This window comes from Dicentrarchus labrax, unplaced genomic scaffold (assembly GCF_905237075.1).
Source record: "Dicentrarchus labrax unplaced genomic scaffold, dlabrax2021, whole genome shotgun sequence".
In the NCBI taxonomy this organism is placed as follows: domain Eukaryota; kingdom Metazoa; phylum Chordata; class Actinopteri; family Moronidae; genus Dicentrarchus; species Dicentrarchus labrax.
This window is the reverse complement of record NW_026136711.1, coordinates 6,772,188-6,794,808: the sequence shown is the minus strand read 5'-3', so window position 1 is coordinate 6,794,808 and position 22,621 is coordinate 6,772,188. Positions and strand designations below refer to the sequence as shown.

Below are 22,621 nucleotides of genomic sequence, written 5' to 3'. Positions count from 1 at the left end.
AAATAAAATGTCAAATATTCTATTCCACCTTTAGCTGGGGACCCCCTACAACCCACATAAGGCCCCCATTTGAAAACCCCTGCCCTAACACACTCACTCACTGTACATATGGACAACGTGAGGGATTCAATGTCAATGTTGTGTTTTTGAAAGAAAAAGAGATCCCATCATTTTAAGAATACTTTATTACATCAGCGTCTGTGAGAAGTTACACCTCCTTCTCTTATTAAACAGGTTAAATCACTACAGTTACATTTGAAATCAGTATGTACAATGATATTAACACACACAATAAGAAAAAACTGCTCCTTGCAGAGCCTGCTCTACATTGCCAAATTTATACAGCTTAATAACAGTTACAGTTTTCCCTCAGATGGCTCGTCTTCATCAGCCACCTTTCGCCTTCGCCATCATCTCCTCTGAACTGACAGTGTACAACAGAACAAACCATCTGTTCTTAGGAGTCATTAGTTGCTTGTGTGTATTAGGTAATGTAGTGATAATCCTATGGGCTACATTCTGACACTGCCGAGCGTGGACCTGGGAATGGCACACTTTAGGCTCAACTGACACACATCAACACTCCTCAAGGGCATGAGACTGTTTTGAAAAGGTCACTGGGCTAGAGCTGAACATCATTACTTTTTAAGTGTCTGTAGCACAAGTGTCTGTATAGATATAATGTGCTAGGGATTTCTTTTGGAAAAACTTGTATATATTCTGTAAAGTAAGGTACTGAACAACCTCCTTATTCTGGTACTGAAACTACCGGTAGCGACATTGTGTCTGTTTCCCTGTCCAGGGCATCTCTGTTATCTCTGCAGTGCCTAAACATATCCTAAATGTAAAAGCTCCCCTCCAGTTGAAAATGTTCTCCTTGTTCCTACAGTGTGCTGTTTGAATGCTGTCTGTGCAGAGTTTTACTCTAGAAGGATATTTTCACATTCATCTACTGAAAGTGGAAACTTTCTCTGTGCTCATTGAAAATCTGATTTTAAGGGGCGTGGCCTACCAACAGGATTTGTGACATCACAAATAGTTAGGAAGTCAGTCCTGGTCCAGTATCAACTTGTACAGTGTGATGTAGAAACTTGAAGCCACCAGTGCACATCCACTGAGAATGAACTTTACAGTGAAGTAGGAGACATCTTGTGTCCAGCAGGGAAACTTTAGAAATTAACAACATTTGCATATTCAGAGATTCTGGAAGAAGACCTACATCAGCACATGTCCAACCGTAGCCAGCCCTAGTAACCCCTCGGAAGCCATCTCTGTCACTTAAATAAGAGAAAACACCAGCAAATATCAGCTCACGTATACAAGGTCTCAGTGTGACGAGATCAACTACTGAACCAGTAGCAGTATAATCAATACATAACCTGTATCAAATTGACAAGACAAAATGCCATACAGACTTTCAGCTCATGAAGCAGTGACACCTTGTGTTCAATACAAGAACTGTACACTAACCACGAGGCCGATTACACATTACAGCACGTACCCTCAGCTCGGCTTGGAGTGGAACAAGGTGAACCATGATTTAATACATCGTTCAAAACCTAAAAGGAATGTTAAAAATGTAGAAAACAGAAATATGACATAAAACATTGTGGTGCGCACTATCTTCATTAATATGAGTTTCTTTAGGGAAGGAGTTTTGTTTTTCCTCTAACATCTTTCCAGTGACTTGTACACTACAGACACATCCACACGGACAAGTAGAAAAGCAAGAAACAAAAACAGAGTCACTCAGTTCGGGTTTAAGTACCTTAAAATGCTCCAACGAGCAGCTGCTCATTTCACACAAAGAAAGATAATATTGAAGTAGAAAAGTCTGAAATGTGTGTGTGTGTACTGCTGCACATGTCCAGCAGGTGTATGTGCATGAGGGCCGACCTGTGCTGCTGTACTGGTGGTTGAAGCTGGTTGAAACATGCACAGCAGTGTTGGGTCAACTACATCACAGAAAGGAGTATCTGATGCAGCGCAGCAGGCTGAGGTAGAGAGCAGCAGAGACTGTTCCAAACAATGTTGACTGTCATTATTAAACATTTCAGATAAAAAAATCCTGAAGCTGAGCTCTCTGTTTTCTGAATACTGCTGACTGTAACATCTAAAATATAATAACAAGCTACTTCTATACTAAAAACCAGAAATGTAAAAATACAAGATGTAGACTGACAACCAGGGCAGTATGGAGAACTGTGCGTACACACGCACACGCACACGCACACACACACACACACAAAGAAATAACATCTGGCCATACAGCAGTGACAAGCACACAAGGCATAAGAGGTACCGCTTCATAAAATTCACACCAGAGGGAAAACACTGATATAAAATCCCCCTTTTATCAGTCTTCAGATCAGCTGCTTTGTAGGACCGCAAAAGTTTGAAGTCCTGGAGATAAAACATTCCTCCAAATGTCTCTTCATAAAGAGGGACAGCAGGCCTGACTCTTTCTTTGTCCAGGTTTGTCTGGTGTCCACGTGCTGTCCTACAGAGAGCTCAGGGCCTCAGAGTCACCGACGCATCCTTATCCGCCAAACTTCAGCGCCAACCTGAATCCTGAATAGTCTGTTGCTCTCCTGCTTCCTAGTTTAACCTGCAGGGTGCAAAGTGTGCTCCCGCTCCTCAACACTCTCCGCTCGCCACGGCTCTGGTGGGCGTTTCCTCTGTCACAAGTCGGTGACTTTGTTCTCCACGGCGGCTGCGATCTGCTGCAGTCTGTAGCCGAGCTGCATTTTCTGGGCCGTGGGGTCCTCCTCCAGTGCCGTGATGATCTGATGAGGAGAATATAGCGCAGGGATGGATGGAGAGAGAGGTAAAGAGGAGGAAGAGAGAGAACACAAAAAGATTTATCATTGCTTTAAGCAGAAACGTACTGAATGATTATACAACCATAATAGTAGCAGCTGTATTTCCCCTTTAAAGGTTATCTTTGTTTGGTTTGGTTATTCTGAGTGAGAATCTAAAGATACAGTGTGTTGTGGAGTAAACACTGATGTTTTCACTGCCCTCCAGCATATTAGAGTATATAGAGTATAAAATTAGGATTCATACATTAATCTTGGTTGTGACAATCTAACAACCGTACAGGTGATATCCTCAGATGTCTCCTGCTGTAAACACATTCATTAAGTCCTGATCATCTAAATAAACGTTCACGCAGGCAACTGCACAGTATAAAATGCTATCAAAAACTGAGTGTCACAATGTGTGTCACGACCATCAGGGGGTGCCAAAGTCATCAGAAAAGGATTATGACAAAAGCACTCACTTATTCGTCCTTGGGCATAAAACAGGTTCTTGTTTTACACACAGCTCATTATCTAAATATTCAGGTATTACTATATTTTTAGACAGAATTTGTGTCTTTGCATGTGTCTTAATATTTTACACTAACCTCCAAAATAATGTGTAAACACATAGTACTCTAGACCAGTGGTTTTAAACTTTTTATGCCCAAGTTACACCAAAGGGCAAGCCAAAAGCTCAAGACACACCTGTATTCATATCTGTGCAAAATAGTCCCAGTAACAGCTGTTATAACTTTTACCACTTTTAAATATTTATTTTCTAATGCCAAATAAAATTTGACAAAATATCACTCTTGAAATATTTATTAACAAAATTATTTGAAACTTTATTTTGAAAGTCTTCGTAGTGTGCCATGATACTGTTGAGTCAGACTGAGTGGTAAACAGACCTGGTCGTAGTATTTGTTGATGTACTTGTACAGCTCGTGCAGTGCGACCAGGTAGTTCAGCTCTCCAGAGTAGTTCTGAAACACAAAGCATCAGGTAAGATCAGCCTCTGCGTGTGGAAGCGCTTGTCCTGTATACGTCCACAGTGTGGGCTCTGGGCCGGGGCTGCACTCACCCTGGACAGCTCAGCCAGAGCAGAGTTCATCTCCTGGTCACTGGCTGAGATCGTCTGCCTGATGTCAGCGTAGTACCTGAAATAATGCCAATTACAGTCAGCTTCACGTGCATGCATACTGAGATTGATGATTATACTCAGAACACATCATCATACTTAACAAAGAGAGCTGTGTGACAATATGTGATACAATCATTATATGACAGAGATCATTGTATTCCACAATAGATTATATTTGGTGTGAAATCTAACTGACATTGTCGAAGGAGTTTTAGTTTTTAGCAGCTTTAATGAAATGCGAGCCCACCTTTCTACCATCTGTTTGTAGCGAGGGATGTCTCTGGCATACAGCAGCTTGTTGATGGGAGAGTCCTGCTCAAGAACAAAAGAGGGAATGAGAACCAAAGAGAGAAGGAGGGACAAGAGGCTGCTGCATCATTCAAAGCCTGAAATAAACATCTTTTCATCATTTATGTACCTGACAAAACTATTCAAAATAAAGAGAATACAGTGCAAGAAGCTTCTAAATGCGGCCTCACCCGTCCCAGCTTGTGCTCAGCGATGGTGCAGGAATCCATGAAGGTCTGGGCGATGACAGAGAGTACTGCGTCCACGTGGTCCGACGCCTGGACGTCGAAGATGAACTGAGGGTTCTTCACAATGTTGATCCAGAAACGCAGAGGCAGACTGGAGCAACAGAGGAGACACTAGAGTTAGAACAACTGACCTGTAGTTTCAGGATCCTTAGGTAAAGCTGATCTAATATCTGTGAGGATAAAACCCTTCATAGCTGGAATTTTCCTGGACAATGTCCGTACTGTACCTGTTGGTCTTCCAAATGTGTATGGTCTCTGGGTCGGCGATGCCATGTTGTCCTGCCTGATCGTCCAGCAGGTCAAAGAAGTATTTGACAGCCAGTGGGACGGGACGACTGGTGCTGAGGATCACTGTGAACAGATCGTCCACAAACTTCTGCAGCGTCCCCTGAAGACCACAGAGGATGAAGCAGAGTCAGAGTGAGGGGCAGAGTGATGTTAATGTATACGTTCTATAAGTTGTGGCTGTTTATCTGTTTAAATGCACTTGGATACTAGTGACTGTTGTTGCTAGACTCCCATATAAATGATTACCAATCAAATACATACAGCTAGATTGCACATTTGAGATGGGAAAATAGTTTTCCCCATGAAAAACTTGTGCATTGATTGTATAAATAATTACTGAACTTAACAATTAGTAATTAATAATAAAACTAGTCTACAATGAATTGTCAGATATGTACTACATTACTAATATCAGGATCTGAAAACATTGTGTGTGTGTGTGTGTGTTAATTTCATTAGAAAAGCTGAACTGAGCGGCGCAGTGCTCTCCAAGGGACGGATCCTGCTACTGGGAGCAGCTCGGAGCTGTGTGTGTTAGAGAGAGAAGGTGGACTATTGCCCGCTGTGTTTCTGTAAGTTATCACAGAAGATAACTTACTCGGAATGCTGCTTTGTACTTTGACCAACCCGGTCCCGCAGGTTGCAGGTCAACTATTAAAGTAAAAGTGTTCTGAGAGTGAACTGTTTCTTTACGATACTGACACCTTTGATCCAGCTTCTGATACCTATTAGTCTAATGGAATTAGTTTAAAGAAACGTTGCCTAAAATATTTTGAGTTGTACTAAAAGTATGAAGAATTAAAATGACTAAAATGTGACTCAAACTAATAAGCATATTTGTCCTAACACTAAGACTAAATCGAAAATAGCTGCTAAAACACTGGGGTGCTGGACCATTATATCGACGTGTCAAGAGCAGACCCAAAAACTGAATTGACAGCTGTATGGAGACCTGACTGTATGTGTGTGTGTGTATTGTGTGTATTTTGTGTGTGTGTGTGTGTGTGTGTGTGCGTGTGTGTACCTTCATGGACAGCAGGCGGGTCAGGTAAATCTCAGGGATGGCCTTGGCCCTCTCTCTCTCCCTCAGACTGCCTCTGCGGTGTTTGGGCAGCTCAGGCTCCTCGCTGGCTTTCACCAGATGCCACAGCCTCACTCCGCCTTCGTCTGCGTCCTCCAGCATCGGCGTCTCTGCGCAGGACAGTGTGTGTGCAAAGCTTTATTTTAGTACCATTCACTGCTGCACCATCACATATACAGGCTGTACTTGTCAAAAACTGTTCTGGGAATTTATAGGGATTTACTTTGAATATAAAAAACAGGTGTCAATAACAACATCTGAAAAATTGGATTATACAGTTTTTTGTTTTTCAGTTTTTCAATATCAGTGTGAACAGCACAAACTACATGGAATCTGATCTTTCCAACTCTGATTTGCACCACTTTCATATGTGGTCCAAATCAGGTTCTGGTCTGATTTTGTTGCAATGTGATCTCAGTGTAAACAGTCATATCAGAATTCATGTGACCTTTATGTCACCTTTACACATCAACAACTGGGAGCTTCCTAATACAGTCCAAGTTCTCCATTTCCAGTGCAAGACAGTCCTGCTGCCAGATTCATATATATTCTGATAACAACAGACAGGTGGCAGTGTGATCACCACGAGGAGAAAGGCATTGAGATTTATTATTATAATAACCAAACTGTTGTGATGTTCACTCACTCTCTCCTGCCACATAGTCGTGGTTGTCATGGTGAATGTGTTTGGTGTGACGAGGGACCAGCGCTACTGTTGCACCGTCTGGGACCTGATGAACAACACAAAAAATACATAAAAATATATATAAATATTAGAACAGAAAGCCCCTTTTGACTTTTAGACTGGGTTGCGCCAACAAAGACTGACTGATCAGAGGCGCCATGGTAGCTCATCTGGTGCTTTCATTCTGGTGTGTACCGAAGCGGAGCCCTCGCTGCAGCGCCAATGGGTTTACCACCCTGTGGGCTTTTGCTGCGTGTCATCCCTGCTCTCTCTCGCCTATCCTGCCACTCTACAGCTGTCACTATCAATTAAAGGCAATAAAAGCCCAAAAAGCCTAAAAATATATATTAAAAAAAGATTGATTTAATCTATGATTAGTTGTTTTCAGAGTTTAGCGCAATAAGGCTTAAAAAGAGTAAATCCAAATTCAAAACAATAGCAATATTACGGCTGTTTCTGGTTCAACAAAGGGTCTATCTCTGTAGGGATCCTTTCCATAATATTATTTTATTTCGGTCCTATTGTCTTTGGTCTGAGATGCTGGTGCTCTAGTGCGACATCCAGTGGCCAGTCATTTTCATATATATAAACTTTATCCCTTGATTTAATCGGATTTAAATATGAATCCTCATTGGTGCAGCCCAGCCTTAGTGAGGAAAACCTACTGTATTTCCTTTGAGGAGGAAGTGTGACCTCTGACCTTGTAGTGCTGCAGTGTGTTGAGACGTTTCCAGTTGCCCTGAACCACAGACGTCAAGTCCTCATCTGACAGGATGAGATGACCCGCGACACCAGACCGCCACTCTGAACAAAGGGACAGCGGACAGACAGTCAGCATGGTGTATGTGAGATACTCACCAGATGGAATATGTGCATATGTTTTTGTTAGTTCTTATGACTTTAAGGCAATGATAACTTTGGTGAAAGTTAATTAATGAACTTGTCTTTACTTTAGTCTTACTGTAGGGGGCAGCAAAGCTCAACAAATGTAACAGAAAACCCTTGAAGTCAAGTGTGTCAGTTCATAACTTCTCTCTTTTTACTACTGCAGATATACGTGTAAATAGCAAAAATGCTATATAAATAAACCTGCTCTGAGCATTATGTGTGTTGTGTGGCGTATGCAGGTTCTCACCCAGGTCTAGTGAGTCGGCATGGGGGCGGTGGGAGAAGGAGGTGCCCTTGTACACCTGATCCAGCAGCTTCTCTTTTACCTGTGTGATGGTGTCACAGTCCAGTACTTTAGAAGGCAGTGGCTGGGTCTCGTTCACCCCTCCACCCTGCACCAAAACATTCAGAGTCTACAGAAAAAAGAGGAGGGAATGAAAGAGGGTTTTTTTAAGACAACTTCCTGGAGGTCATGGCAGAGGTCTGAGATTCCTTAATTAGATGCAGGCAACCATTCAGTTTAAAGGCAGAGTTCTCCTCACCAGGGTCTTGTACTCCACGTCCTCTCGCAAGAGGCGGTTGTCATTGAGGGTGTACTTGGCCTTGCCGGTCACAGCGTCCACCGGTCCTTTATCTACCTGGTGCTTTATGGCCCTGAACAGCATGTAGAGAGACTCCCCTGCTGAGTCCTGCACAAACACACACAAACTGAAGTCAATTAGTACTGGACTAACACACTCTCCAGGGGAGAATGAAGAGCTCAAATGACACAGACACACAGACAAGGACATTCTTTAAACTCCTTTTAATCAGCAACTTTGTGCCAAAGAGGCAGTTTGTATTCTACAAAATCTAACTATATCACTAAAAAACCTTCAGCTATTTACTTAAGGCAGTAGCAGAGGAAATGGCAATAAAAAAAAAGCCTGTTTTTATAATGCCGTTCAGTCTGCATGGGAACATTTGGGATGAGACGCTCCCTCTGCACTTCACAGAGAGTCAGTATTTTGACCTTTGGACTGCACATTCATCTGCTGTTTAAAAGTTACACTGGAAAGTTACTCAAGGGATGCATTACATCTTATTATTTTTATTAACAATGACACAAAGCCTTGTGAACGAATGGAGGACCTTGGAATCACTCACTGTCATTATATCCCAACCTGTGAATCTGTCTTTCATCTTATATTCATCAATAGATGCGGAACAGAAACTGGGCTTATAGGGACTCGTAACTGGGTTCCACACATTCCATAAATAGATTTATTAAAGTGTGAACAGAATATGGACTGGAAGAGTGTGGTGTAATATGCCTTTAATATCATAGTTACATCAGACATACTTTTCATTAACTCTGAGATGCTGTCAGTTAAAGATGAAGTCCAATATGCTAACATGCTAATATGTTATAACATCCTTTCAGAGAGTCAAGTGACTGATGTATTATCAGATATTATCGGGGGTTATGTACCTAGTCTACCAGGCACTGTTCAATTATGACTCTATTAATCTGACAAGATATTAAAATGAGGTCCTTTATTTCTGGCTTGACTGAACGTGTGGAAAATATTAATGGTCCGATCTAGAGCCAGTGTTTGGTTTGTCCGCTCTGGGCTATGGTAGAAACATGGTGGTTCAACATGGTGGACTCCATGGAAGGTGACCTGCGACGTCTGTAGATAAAAACGGCTTATGTGTCTTACTCACTGACCTTTCCCCACATACCTTCTATTCACAAACACAAAATGTTACATACTAAAAACCTAAAAGTGTCACTTTTTGTAACTAACATTTGACTGGATGTACATTTCATAGCATAGTTGTGGCAGAAATAAAAGTTATGTCTTGTGCGTTGACTGACCCTGAGGAAAGCATAGAGGCAGATGGACATCCAGTTGGTCAGCAGCTTCTCCACCACCGTCTCTGTTCTGCAGAGAAAACACACTCAGAGTTGGAATCACTGCCAAACATCTTTCAAACACCTCGAACCGGTAAGCACACTCTGCTGCTCCTCCTCCTCCTCCTCCTCCTCCTCCTCCTCCTACCGTCGCAGCATCAGTTTGGGGTTCTTGGCCACATACTGCTCCACCAGGTCGTTGAGCAGCGTTTTGAGGATGTCCGTAAAATACTCCAGTTTGCCGTGTAGTGCCACCGTCAGCAGGGAGGCCACATAGGCCCTGTCTCTGGGGGAGAAGGTCCGCTGGCTCTCCAGAGTGTGGATGAACTGAGAATAGGAGAAAAGAGATAGAGATTATCTGGCTCCTAAAAATGTATGTACCGTCTCCTCTGCTTGTAACACTGATGGTGAGTACCTTGGTGAGGAAGAGTTTGCTGTTGAGCAAGTTGGACAGCTGTACCAGGCCCTGCTCTACCGTCTGCCGCCGACACTCCTGAACGTCCAGGTCTCGCCTTAGCGGAGACTCCCGGTGGCCGGGGAAGAAGATGCGCTCGGCGTACATCCGATAGTCCAGGAAAGGAATGCCGGAGCCCACCAGGTCGCTGGACATGTCCATCATCTCTGTCATCAGGTCTGAGTGAGGTAGAGGAGCAGGGGTGAAAGGTCAGGAGGTCTTGCTACAAGCTCTTCAGCTTCCACTATATGCTATATTCAAAGTGTGTGTTGGGAGGTGGGAGCTGGTAAATATTGACACTGTACAGAGTTGGCAGACAAAATTTAAAATCTTCTGCAGCCACCATGTGGGATGTGAGGAAGATTTCATCCAGGAGGCGTGATGTTATGGGATCATTTTATAAGGCCAGTGTGAAAACAAAGTGGATCTGTTGGCCTCCACAAACTAAAATAAACTTTCTTCTTCCGTCTCTGGCTCTCCTCTCCCAACCTCCTTCCACTCTTTCCTTTTCTCTCCTTTGTCACATAACATTTCGCACTCCTTTACCTGTGAACTCTTTCTTGCAGCGGTCTCTCACGCTGGTTTCCAGGTTCTCCAGTTGGATCTGGACCTTCTTGTAGTCTCTCAGAGCTTGCTTACTCTTTCTCCTGACAGACACCAACAAAGACAGGAAGAGAGGGTCAGGTGGGGATAGAGGAGAGAGGACAGGTAATGCCAGTTTCACACTGGATTAGTGGAAATCCAATGAAACAGTAAAGGTTGACTCAAGTAATTTGACCCAACAAACCCCGACAAGTAAGGACCAGGGCTAATCGTGGGGTCACGTTGGGTCAGAAAATGGAAACACTGCCTGGTTTTGTAACTCTGCTGATCCTACAGTTCTCAATGTGCTTTTCAAAGTCTTTTCAAAGACTTGATGAATTTACTTGAACAAGTCAAAGTAACAATGTCTTTTTCTCCCAGTCTAATCATGTTGTCTGTCTAAAGCAGGGGGTCAAACTTTATCATGTCAAGGATCCCCAATCTGAACAAACTGGGGGCTCGTCCATAACTCAAGCCTGTTGATTTCTAGCCTATAATTGTTCACATTTTGACAAATTGGCACCATTTAAACTATGCTGAATCAGCTATTAGCAGTTCCGGTTTGCTGGGTACCCGTGGATGTACAGACAACTAGCACTTTTCTCTGAAGAAAACTTAAAAACCTGATTATTCTCAGGCAAGTTCTGGAGTTATAAAGAGCGTCTTTTCAGTGATTTTTAAGCAGATTTAAGGACGTTTTCCACAGTGGGCAGGGCATAATGATATCCTTGGAAAGTGCAACTGACACTGAATCTAACAATATGTATATCATGTCTGGGAGTTTCACTGAGATATGACTCAGAGAAGGAGTGAGAGCTTAATCATGTCCATGAGTTGTGTGTCACAGGCTCTGCTGGAGCTCCAGCTGCTGACTGTGTTCATAAACGGGCCAAATCAGAGGCCAAACTACAATAACTGACTTTCCCTTGTTATTACAACACAGCATGCACCCATTACCCACTCAGATACGAGTGTCCATTGTGTAAATCATCCGTACGACTTTATTCAGTCATGACATGACTATTACACAAAGAGGCATACTTGTGTCATTATTGGCATCTGGAGTAGGATAGGGATCGTGTTACTACTGGAGAACTGTGGTGAGCTGGAAAATAATATCAAGAAAGAAGAAGAGTGTTTTCTCTTCTCTTACAGGTCACTGATTTTAAAACTTATTTTTGAAGCCTTAGTTGATTAATGTGCACATTACATGCAATTGTTTTACACATTTTGCTGCACATTTTTGTCCCATCCAGTGTGAAATACAGCCACCAATATAGGTTTTTTTAATGGCCGATGCTGATATTTAGAGAGCAGGGCTGCCAATATATAATGCTGATATCAAAACAAAGGAAAGTCATGTATAATTCTATTCCATTCTATAAAAAATTTAGGCATAAGTTTACGGCAGGATGCATGAGAGTTCTATTACGGGGCTTGAAACCAACTTTTTCACCACCTTCCCAAAACTCACAAGAGGGAGGCTGACTGCAGACGTGACTGAAGACATTTATTTTTATTTTATTTTTAATTTTTTTTTAAATCGGCCTCCTGAGCACGGATGTGGCCAATATTGATTGTCTTAAAATGACACATAATCAGACCGATTAATCAGTCTATCACAAATTTAAACCATTTCTGCATGTTAACTGTGTTTCAGGTAGCTTCTAGCTAGCAGTAGGCTACCTGCGATGATGCTTCTATTGCCTGTAATGGCTGCACTTGATGGCAACTATTGCAATAAAGGGCTTTGGTACCAAAACGTGGCCCTTACCCTTGATAGTAGTGGTTGAAAACTCTCCTTTAACTTACTCACAAATTGATCTGATTATATGACCTTTTTCTTCTTACACACGCACCCACACAGTAAACACCCAAACAAACACAGTACATCCACTGACCTGTAAATGAGCACGATGATGAGGACGATGAGTGCTACTATGGACGCCCCGACCCCAACTCCAATCTGAGCCTCCAGGGGGAAGGTGGACAGGCTGAGGTTGTCATACTGAACCTTACCCAGGGAGAAGTTCAGGTTGCCCATTTGGACCTGAAACACAGACACAAACACACATTCCTTACTTACAGCATTGTCTACCGGCATACTAAAAACACAAACATGTTGTCTCTGTGGTTTTAAAGTGAAAGCGCCGCAGACTCACAGTGAATTCAGGCAGATTGTCGGAGCCCTCACGTTTCTTGCCGTTGGGTACCGGTGGGGGCTGCTGAGGTGGCGGCTCGCAGTACAGATGGTTTCTGGTCAGGGTCTTAACAGCACACACACCCTCCCCGACCAACACGACCACCTCGTCCTTAGTGATGGCCAGGTCCAGGTTTTCCCCCTGAGAACACATTTAGCTTATTTTGTATCTACTTTCACTTCCAGTTCTTGAAGTGCTACAAAAAAGTGAAAAACATATACGTATGTTTTTAATCTTACCATTAGATTTAAAAGTAGACAGTATGGTTTCAGTTTTTTTGACTGGTTCGCAGTTTTTGTTTATCTTTCTCTGGTCTTTGTCTTGTTTTATAATAGTTTTATTCACTATAATAACCTGTTTAAACAGGATTCATGCCAGTGTTCTGTTCTCCAACCACAATGACAAATACCACTATTAACAACTAAGGCTGTGATAGTAGGCCATGACAAACCAGCACTGAATTCAAGCATGCGCCCAAGGCTATGTTAACGCTTTTTTCAGACTACTTTTCAGCTCCATCTACTGGTGAAATATCCCAACAACAACTGGATAGATTGGAATGAATGTACAAACACACAGTCATGATCACCAGAGGATGAATTCTAATTGATTTTTCATCTGGGTGGCATCATATGTAAATGTAGACATGTCCAACATGACAAGAATTCCTGTCCACTTCAGCCTTACTTTAATTTCAAGTTTGAATGAATTGTTACAATGTTATGAGATACAGCTTGGACTCTGGTTGCTTTGAACACAGTTTCACAGTTGCCACTGCAGCACTCTTGCTCAATACTGGGCCAGTTTAACAAATTGTTGTTCCCATTAGTCACTTAGACACAAAAACACAGGAAAACTGAAAGAGCCATCATTGCTTCACTTAGTAAAAGGAGTACATCCAGAGCTACATTCAGATCTCTGACCTCCAGCTGGATGAAGCTGCCCGGGTTGTAGCGGTAGGCCTTCAGAGGGTCCTGTTGGTTTAAGGGCCGCAGGAGAGGGTTGGGTTCGTAGCTGAAGGCCTGGGGGTTCAGACTGCTGAAGTCAAAGCGCAGGTTGTCCAGCAAAAACTCCACGGTGACCTTTGACCCCCAGATGGAGGAGTCCACCATGGGAGAGCGACACAGGATCAGGGAAGAGGAGTTCATCTCACAGCGCTCCATGAACTGATGAGACAAGGAGGGTGCACACAAGACATTTAGTAAAGGAAGAAACTTTTAGTTTTAAAAATAGCAAGCCAACACACACACGCACACGCATGCACGCACACACACGCACATGCATGCACGCACACGCATGCACACGCACACACCTGTTTGACAGAGCAGAGTGGGTCTCCAGGGCAGACAGGGTCAGGAACGATCCTTGCTGGCCTTCCCAAAGTCTTCTCCCTGTCGTCCCCCTGCTCTCCACTCATCCTTCTCCTCCTTCGCTTCCTCCTTTTAATCTGGCCGTTTGCCTCAAAGGGAGAGACGGTCACCACCATCCGGGGCTCCTGAACCACGTCCAGGTTGTGTCCTGACACAAAGATCAGCCGACCACCACTACACACAGACAGAGAAACTTCAGTTTCAAAGCACTTCAATTTCTGGCACCAAACAACTTTTTTACATAGGGAAGAAGACGAGATGAAGGTCAGATCTTCACTCACTCCAGGAAGCTCTTTGCTGGCGTGGCGTGGGTGATGTTGGGGTTGTGGGTGTAGCGGTAGGCTGCAGAATTGAGGTGGCGCTGGCTGCTGCCGTAATGCAGGGTGACCCGGTGATCTCCTGTCTTATTACTGCTGCCCGTCACACACTGAACACTGGAACTCTGCACCTCCGACACACTGAGGACACCAAGAGGACGCACATAGGAGAGACTGATTAATAAATTATGTCATACTTCATTGACCCCAGAGTGACATTGTCTTTTCTCCCCCCTCCCCCACTCCAAGTAGGTCAAAGGTCAGACTGACAGCATTAAAGCTAACTTTAAATCAGCAATAGCGTGGCCGTGAACTAATAAAAAAGATCAACCTCTGTGTATGTGTGTACGAGTGAGAGTCTTACATGCTACAGGGGACCCCTCCCACAGTGATGGTAAGGTCAGAGGGACGTCCAGTCAGCAGGTTTCGGCCAGTGATTGTCAGGGAGGTTCCTCCGGCTTTGGGACCCCTTTCAGGAGACACCCCCATCACGAATGGGTCCTGAGAGGGAGGAGAAGATGGAAGAAGGAGGTTAGAATGACATAAACCTCACAAACACATAATAGACACAAACACTGATTACAAACCAGCTGAAAACACATTTGAAAATCTCTAAAATTCTGGTGTTCTATTGTTGAAGTAGGCTGGTTTTTTTTTGCTACTGCAACAACACAATTTTTACAGACAGGTCAACAATATCCTATCTACTATAATTCAATCTGATCTAATGTACCTGGTAGCTGAATGTCTGGCTAGACCGGCCAAACTCTCCTCCGCTCACTTCAACAGACACATGGCCCACCTTCTCTCCTCCACTGGCTTTTGTCCTGCACACAATCCTGGAAGAAAGACACTACTCTTAGGATGGTTCTTCTTGATAAAAAAAAAAAGTTATGCATTGTAAAGTAAGTAAAGTCCTTAAAGTGTAACTAAAGCCCTAAATTCTGCCAGCTCCCTGCCTTCCAGCAAATTTAACAATATAGCAGAGAGAAACATATAAGGGGCGTGGTTACATAGTGTGTACAATATGTAGAAATCAAATAGTTTGCTGTCTGTACCTGGAGGAGACCTCGTAGAGGTTGGGGATGACTGTGCAGGGAACCCCTGCTACTGACACAGAGTGCAGGATATCTTCAGCCTTCTGGCCCAGGTTGGAGCCTGAGATGGTCACCGTGGTGCTGCCCTCCAACAGACCGGAGAGTGGCTCAATCTGAGAGAAGTCAAAAAATGGGGAACATCTCTTTTTTTATCAACGATAAGTTAATAAGTGCCAATTAACTTCAGTTTCAATTCTGAAACTAATGTATGGTAAAGAAAGAGCTCTGATCTGAAATATGAAGATATATCGTGACTATAAGCATCTCAAATGATGTATTATGTGTCTCCTACACTCCCAAAGTGAAGAGGTCGAAGGTCAGTACTCACAGAGAGGATGACGGGGGCGGGGCATGTCTGCTGAACGGGCTCACTGCAGGAGTCTGAATACAAGCAGCTAGCGTGAGTGCCACCACACCACACACACCCATACTTTTGGTCAGCTGTATGGCAGCGGCTGCAGTCAGAGCGGCCCACAGAGCAGTTGTACAGAGTGACTGAGGGCAGGACAGACAGACAAGAGCATCAGTCAGTGTTAATGTGTGTTGACATTGAGTGTTGCTGTCAAGTTGGTGATGGATCAGTGGAAAAAATTGCAAAATCACTCTCAGCTGTATGTTGAGACACACTTTGACCTCACCATATAGATCAGTAGAGCTGTCCACATGGAAGGTGTCCCTCCTCTTCACATACACCATGGCATTGTATTCCTCCACTGGAGCAGAATATGTGTACTGGACAAACAACAATGCTTTCATTAAAAAAAAGCCACACTATGTTTTCTTACAAAGTCACAATATGAAACGTCAACTAAAAGAGGAACACTTTTCTTTCAGTGTATCACTGCGCTGAGGGAAGCGTGCACCTACTAATGGAAGAGGCTTGTGCTTGTGACGGCACAGCTCACCTAGCACCCTAACGTTCAGCTATGGCTGGCAGGTGTATTTTGCTAGACAGAAAATAGTTCTTACATCAAACTGCTCAGTGGATTATCTTGAGTAAATGGGTTGTGATTTCTGAAAAGAGACATTGCTGTAGAGTTTTTAAAATTTTGAGCACCACAAGCCAAGTGCAATCTGGTTCCATTATACTGGAGAAAAGGCAGACACCTCCATGGCTGATATCTCCAAAACTCAGCAGCTCACACCAAAACAATCTAGATGGAGGAATAGCACTACAGGTAAGAGGTCAAATTTGTCTTTCTTTCTGTGTTTTTCATATCTCCCTATAGTGTATTTATATCTACCTATAATGTAATCATATCTAGCTGTCTGTATATAATGTCAACCTCATACTGTGAATATCTCAACTTAATAGCTGTATATATCTTAGTGTATTCACCTCACTCGTTCATTCTGTTAATGCTGTTCATACTGTAAATATCCTGCTAGCATATTCATATATATATCTATAATTTTTTTTTTTTTTTACATATTGTTCATATTTTACATATGCACATTACTCTGCACTTTACTGTTTTGCACTTCTGGTTAGATGCTAACTGCATTTCGTTGCCTAGTTCCTGTACTTGTGCAATGACAATAAAGTTGAATCTAATCTAATCTAAAAATATGCGTTTTTGATTTTAGGGTGGACTGTCCCTTTAATCCAGTCTCAAAAAACATTAGTTTATCATCATTGATATAAATTCTACCCTGAGAATAAAATCTGTATCTGTTACATGTTATGAAGAGTGACAGCACACTATCAGACCTGGTGTAGTTGACAGGTGATGTCAAAGTTGGATGGATTGGTGTCATCAGTCTCCACGTAGGCGTCCACCACCACCGTCTGCCCTTCGATGACCAGCACACATTCATAGTCCAGCTCTGTGTCCTGAACACACAAAGATGTTTGTTGGGTGAAGAGATCACGAGCCAGGCAAACAGACATGTGTTGAGGCTGAGAAAGAGTGTGTGTGTGCGAGGGTGTGTGTGGTGTATACCTGATAGAGGTGCAGGTTGTGGGCCAGTAGGGTGATCTTCCTCTCCACTCTGACAGGGAGCAGTGATGAACCCTGCACCTTCTCCACACAGGGACAAGCTGAAGAACCCCAGCTGACGTAGGAGCCCTCGTCCCCCTGTTTCCCCAATACACATATGTACAGAGTATAAACACACAAGTCCTCTCCCCCTCACTGCACACACACACACACACACACACACACACACACACACTATATTTCCCTCTGATCCAGTGAGGTGAAACCCCTACTGTTTGCATTAAGTTTACTTGTAATCCTGTCTGGACCTGAGCGGTGTGTCCCACTTTATTTTTGATAATACCACTGGGTGGGTCAAAGTCGGAAATTGTTGAATTCTAAACATAGACTAGCTGAAAGCTGGAGAGAGTTGCCTTAAATGAGAACTTAGATTTTAGGTGCTGGGGATTACTGCTAACAGTGATTAGATGTCAAATTTCTGGCTAATGATTCATGTAGATTAGCTATCTATTTAGCTAATTAGCTAAGCTAACAATTGAAAAACAGCAACATATATAGTCAAATCTTAAGTTAGCTAATATTTGCAAAATACTAGCGAACTAGCATACATAAATATACATAAATCATTAACTAGCTAATTAGCTAGCATTTAGCTAACATTAGCCTTCAGATGTAACTAGCTAGCGAATAATTAATGTACATTAGCTATCTATTTAGTTAACTAGCAAAGCTAACAATTGCTCATATATGAAAACCTACTTGAAAATAATACTGATTCTGTTTTTGATGTAGTTTAGCTAGCGTTTTACAAACATTAGCTAACTTAAAATTGTATATATATATGTTGCTTTTATCTTTTAACCATCTTCAAAATGTGGTTGTCTTTTCAACATAGAGAGCCTAACACAGCATATCTCAGTACAGGAAGGAGGTTGAGTGAGGTTCTGACCAAGGCTTGCTCAACTGTTATTGGAGCACAGAGAAAAAAGGGGCGGGAATTGACAGGGTTAATTGTATATTTTTCTAATTTTTCTTTTCCAGATGCACGAATAAGTGTGTGACCCAGTGTGAGAAATACTGAATTCCAACAAAAACACACACAGTATCCTCAAATTTCATCATTCAAAATGAATATTTCAAGGTAATACTGAGTTGTAAATGTGAAAAATGCAGAAACATGAAACATTTAAACAAAAAACAACTGCTACAGCTTGCACTGGAGCAGTTGTTTTTCTTGGGATCAATCTAAAAAGCAAAAGCAAAACAACAAAAAGAACACAGGTGTCAGACGATAAAGGAAGATCAGGGAAATAAGGGCAGACAGGGAAACCTGTTTGTTCCTCCAGGAGGAGTATAGAGTCCAGTCAGGAGCTGGGAGCACTTGGTGGCTGCTGAAGCTTCGAGAAGAAGAAGTAGATGAAGCAGAAGAAGAAGGGAGGAGGAGGAGGGAGGCGGCTGAACTCACCGGCAGGAAGGCGTCGGCTGGATCATACTGGTAGTCCAGCTCTGAGTCAGTATCCAGCAGGTGGGGGTAGGATGGGGGGGCGTGGTCAACCTCACCGTCACCTGACAACACAGTGGCAGCTGAAAATGTGGCTGTGTCATTTTCTGGCTGGACAGCACTCTCAGCTGGGACATCTAGTTCTTCTTTTGGCCAGAGGGGCACCTCAGGGTCAGTCCCTGGGCTCACTGCCTCAGTCTGGGAGTCTTGTGTGGGCACTGGAGTAGGAGCCTGGGTAAGGTCCAGGTAGAGGGAGGGCTCAGAGTCTCCTGGTTCGCCCACAGGGAAGGGCGTAGGCAGGGGGAAGCCAGACGAGGCCGGGGTGGGAGGCTCTGCCACGCTTAAGGCTCCCTCAACTTCCTGAGCATCGCTGGGGGGCGACTCTGTCACCACCTCTAAGGGGGAGATGTCTGGGTCATGGGGCGGGATGCTCAAAGGCATCACAGGGTCCAGATCTCCACTTAGACCATCAGCCATGGTGACAGGCACCAAATCAATGGCTTCCATGCTGATACTAGGTGTAGTGGCGACGCCCTTGGTGTCACTTTGGGTGACAACAACAAGCTCTCCTGCTTCAGTCTCTACCTCCTCCCTGGTGGTGACCTCAGGGAGTGGAGGTGTAGTGGGTGCTGGCAAGGTGGATGGCAAGGTGCTGGCAGGCTGAGGGGGCAGGGTGGTGGGCGGGGTGGTTGGCTCAGGGCTGGTGGTGGTGGTGGTGGGTGGAGTAGTGGCTGCAGGAGGAGTGGTTGGCTCCTGAGTGGTTGCTACAGTGACCGGGACTGCGGTTGTTGTAGCCATGGTTGTTGTTGTTTTTGTTGCTGTTGTTGTGGGAGTTGTGGTGGTGGTTGTCATGGTGGTTGTTGTCAGGGCAGCCGTTGTGGTGGTGGGTGTTGTGATGACTTTAATAGGTTTGGTTGTGGGAGGAGCTGAGGTGGGGAGTTTAAACTGGTGGAGGGAGCAGGACGGGAAGACATGAGGAGAGGGTGAGACAGAAATAAAAAACTAATGGACAAAGGAAAATGAAAGTAGGCAATAACTGAACTTAAATGATGTTACACAGGTACCCTGCTTTTATTTATGACACATGCATGATTTTTGTTACAAATAATGTCTGCTTGTTCTGGCATATGAGGCAGCGGCACTGATGGATGTAGGTCTAAACAGGACAACTTTGACCAATTATATACTTACCAGGTTCTTATAAATCAAAAATACTCCTGTCAAGTACTTTTGGACACATACCAACACATTCAAGTGCTTTTAGTTTGAGGAAATACCATAACGGAACCAGTAAGTGAATCATGTCTTTGTTTGGTACCTGTTTTATTCAAGAGCTTAACTGTGCTGTACAGCTGTTCAACAGAAGGGGAGAAAATGTGTATTAAAGATATAATTGATGATTTACTCAGACTACATGCTGTCTGCCTCCTTACAGGTACTGTGGGGTGTTTTCAACCTCTAGTAGGGCAACGAAGCAGTTGTTTATGAGTAGATCCCATTTTGTTTGTCTCGTGCACCAGGACACACATGCACTAGTGTGCAGGTGATGCAAGACACAGTCCAACCAACGGTTGTACACTATTCCTCTGATCTACAGGTTATCTACAGTAAAGGCAGGGCAGAAAAAGACTGCTAGATAGCAAACACCAGAGCGCCTGGCTTTGAAGCCAATGTGACATAGTGGCCAAACCATGTAATCACAGCAAAAAGACTTTTTCCCTTAAGCTTACATTGTGAAAGAAGCAGTTGTAAAATGGTGGATACAATTATTTGAGCATCACAACCCCCACGAAATGATTTGTTTCACTCTCAGAATTTTATCCATTCAGTCCAATAACATTTGGAAAGTCTAGAAGATCTGCAAGACTAAATAATTGTATCCCCATTCAAATTAACTGAGGGCTAAACTGGAAGCTAGGTCATCTATCCATGGCAAAAATGGATGTAAACAATGGAGGATTTAAATACAAATGATTTGTGAAGAAGGATTTGCATTCAGCATTTTTGTTGAGGCTTCAAGGACACACACAGTCTATGTTGGTGAGTAACACTGAATGTAAACTTCCACTGGGAAACTGTAATGTCTCAGCAATTTAAAGACAGTTTTTGATGTTTAGGAGCGCTAGGGAATAATGTTTTTAAGAGCAGGTCCCTGTTTTGTTTGTCTCTCAGGTATGTGCACAAGGACAAATAGAAGGACATATCTATGATGCAAATAAAAAAATCCAGTCAATCTTTCACATAATTCCACTGAGTGGCAGTTGCTGGAGGTTAACGTGCCCACAGACAGCTGCTCTCTGGCAAGCATGATGTAGTAGTTTCAACGTAGTTTTCAAAAGTGTCAGAAAATTGTTATGAGAAGGAGATAAATTAATCAGCTTTTAAGGTTTCCAGAATGCACTATATATATTTTGGTAAGAAACCGTGTCCACTGAAGATTTGCAAACCTGATAGACTGACTAGTACCTAGTGAAACCAGGCTGTATAGCTGAATAACTATGACGCAGGTCTTTGTTCTCAATTTGTGTGCAAGTATTGAACTCTGTGTGAAGAGAGCATGAGAGAGCCTTAGCTAAGGAGTGTTAGTAGTGTAACCAAGAAAAAAACATGGCTTTTCAGTGAGAACCACAAATGTGATTTAATTTCCTATTTGTGTTAATCTGGATGTCCAAATCATCTAAAAGTAGGAAGAGGAATAGAGAATCCATTCTGTAAATCCAAATCCAATCCGCAAAGCTCATAATCCATTATGATCCATGATTGCCTCGTCCATTGCAGTTGTGGAATATACAAAAACATAACTTACTGTTTACTAGGGGTGTAAGAAAATATCTAAACATATATTGCAATATTTTATTTTATGATATTGTATCAATTCTCAAAAACACTATTGATTTTTGTGTTTATACCTCCAACCGCTAAATAGCAGTGCTGTCAGCGTAAACTGGGGGCTGTGATGTTGGATGTTTGACAGTCACAAATGCAGATCCCAATTTTCCAGTTGCATAAAAAAGGTTAACTTTTTTAACTCAGATATTATGCATATGGTTGTGTGTTCCTTATACTATTTTTTATTAAATCACAATATATCACAACATATTGAATCGTAAGCCCTGCATCATGATACATACTGTATCACCCAATGTTTTCAAATACACAGCCCTACTGTCACTACAAAACCTCAATTTTCCAGTCAGTTCAATTTACTTGATCTCAGCTTGATCAACTTACAATAGACACTTTTCCCAAATAACTTAAATACCTGAAGAGCACAAGTCTCCACAAATATATAACATGGTGCCTGAGTAGTGACTGAGTATAGTTCAAGTATGTAAATCTTTGTATTTGACACCTGAGTGAGTATGGTACAATTAGTCATCTTCTGTTTGAATGACTTACATGCTGGTTGTAGATGATCACCCCCTCCTCACAGGTGGGCTTGTGGGTGCACAAGTGCTGGTGAACACACCAGTTACAACCCCATCGGCTCAGAACACAACCTCGGCAACTGCACACAGAAACAACAGGATGTACAGATTAGAAATAATATCTTCAGTGGATGGACACGGTGCAAGGTGACACAAAAAAGCAAAGGGAGAGGAAAACAATGAGTCGGGGTTAGGAGCTATGGAGAGAAAAGTGGAGAGAGGTCTAATAGAAGTAGTATGGGCTTTTTATCTAGAAGAGGGGAAAAGGGAGTGGGGAAAGAATAGAGAAAGAGAGATATAGCTACTGTAGCTCGTATTGCGCAGAGTAATCTAATTACTGCCAATCTGGCCCCAGAGGTAAGAAAGGTCAGCGATCTAATTGAATTGAGCCTCAGTTTCTTATCAGAGTGA

At 43.0% G+C, this 22,621-nt stretch overlaps 1 protein-coding gene across 2 annotated transcripts in view; it reads right to left on the bottom strand.

Moving 5' to 3' along the window:
• Window positions 1-167: 167 nt before the first annotated feature.
• plxnb1b (plexin b1b) overlaps window positions 168-22,621 on the bottom strand; it is a 108,926-nt gene continuing 86,472 nt past the window's right edge. The window contains exons 12-40 of one of the 2 annotated variants that reach the window (XM_051414891.1): window positions 22,182-22,290; window positions 18,747-19,727; window positions 17,285-17,419; window positions 17,053-17,175; window positions 15,980-16,073; window positions 15,670-15,836; window positions 15,303-15,454; window positions 14,978-15,083; window positions 14,609-14,745; window positions 14,209-14,385; window positions 13,870-14,101; window positions 13,481-13,723; window positions 12,519-12,698; window positions 12,258-12,406; window positions 10,321-10,421; window positions 9,736-9,953; window positions 9,469-9,647; window positions 9,285-9,351; window positions 7,966-8,112; window positions 7,671-7,836; window positions 7,236-7,339; window positions 6,497-6,581; window positions 5,794-5,960; window positions 4,709-4,869; window positions 4,425-4,572; window positions 4,193-4,257; window positions 3,886-3,961; window positions 3,713-3,787; window positions 168-2,786 (exon numbers count right to left, since the gene is read on the bottom strand). In XM_051414891.1, coding sequence (XP_051270851.1) covers window positions 2,682-2,786; window positions 3,713-3,787; window positions 3,886-3,961; window positions 4,193-4,257; window positions 4,425-4,572; window positions 4,709-4,869; window positions 5,794-5,960; window positions 6,497-6,581; window positions 7,236-7,339; window positions 7,671-7,836; window positions 7,966-8,112; window positions 9,285-9,351; window positions 9,469-9,647; window positions 9,736-9,953; window positions 10,321-10,421; window positions 12,258-12,406; window positions 12,519-12,698; window positions 13,481-13,723; window positions 13,870-14,101; window positions 14,209-14,385; window positions 14,609-14,745; window positions 14,978-15,083; window positions 15,303-15,454; window positions 15,670-15,836; window positions 15,980-16,073; window positions 17,053-17,175; window positions 17,285-17,419; window positions 18,747-19,727; window positions 22,182-22,290 — 4,849 coding nt within the window. In that variant the 3' untranslated portion in view covers window positions 168-2,681. The remainder of the gene's footprint in view (window positions 2,787-3,712; window positions 3,788-3,885; window positions 3,962-4,192; window positions 4,258-4,424; window positions 4,573-4,708; window positions 4,870-5,793; window positions 5,961-6,496; window positions 6,582-7,235; window positions 7,340-7,670; window positions 7,837-7,965; window positions 8,113-9,284; window positions 9,352-9,468; window positions 9,648-9,735; window positions 9,954-10,320; window positions 10,422-12,257; window positions 12,407-12,518; window positions 12,699-13,480; window positions 13,724-13,869; window positions 14,102-14,208; window positions 14,386-14,608; window positions 14,746-14,977; window positions 15,084-15,302; window positions 15,455-15,669; window positions 15,837-15,979; window positions 16,074-17,052; window positions 17,176-17,284; window positions 17,420-18,746; window positions 19,728-22,181; window positions 22,291-22,621) is intronic. The other variant, XM_051414892.1, reaches the window with a different exon arrangement.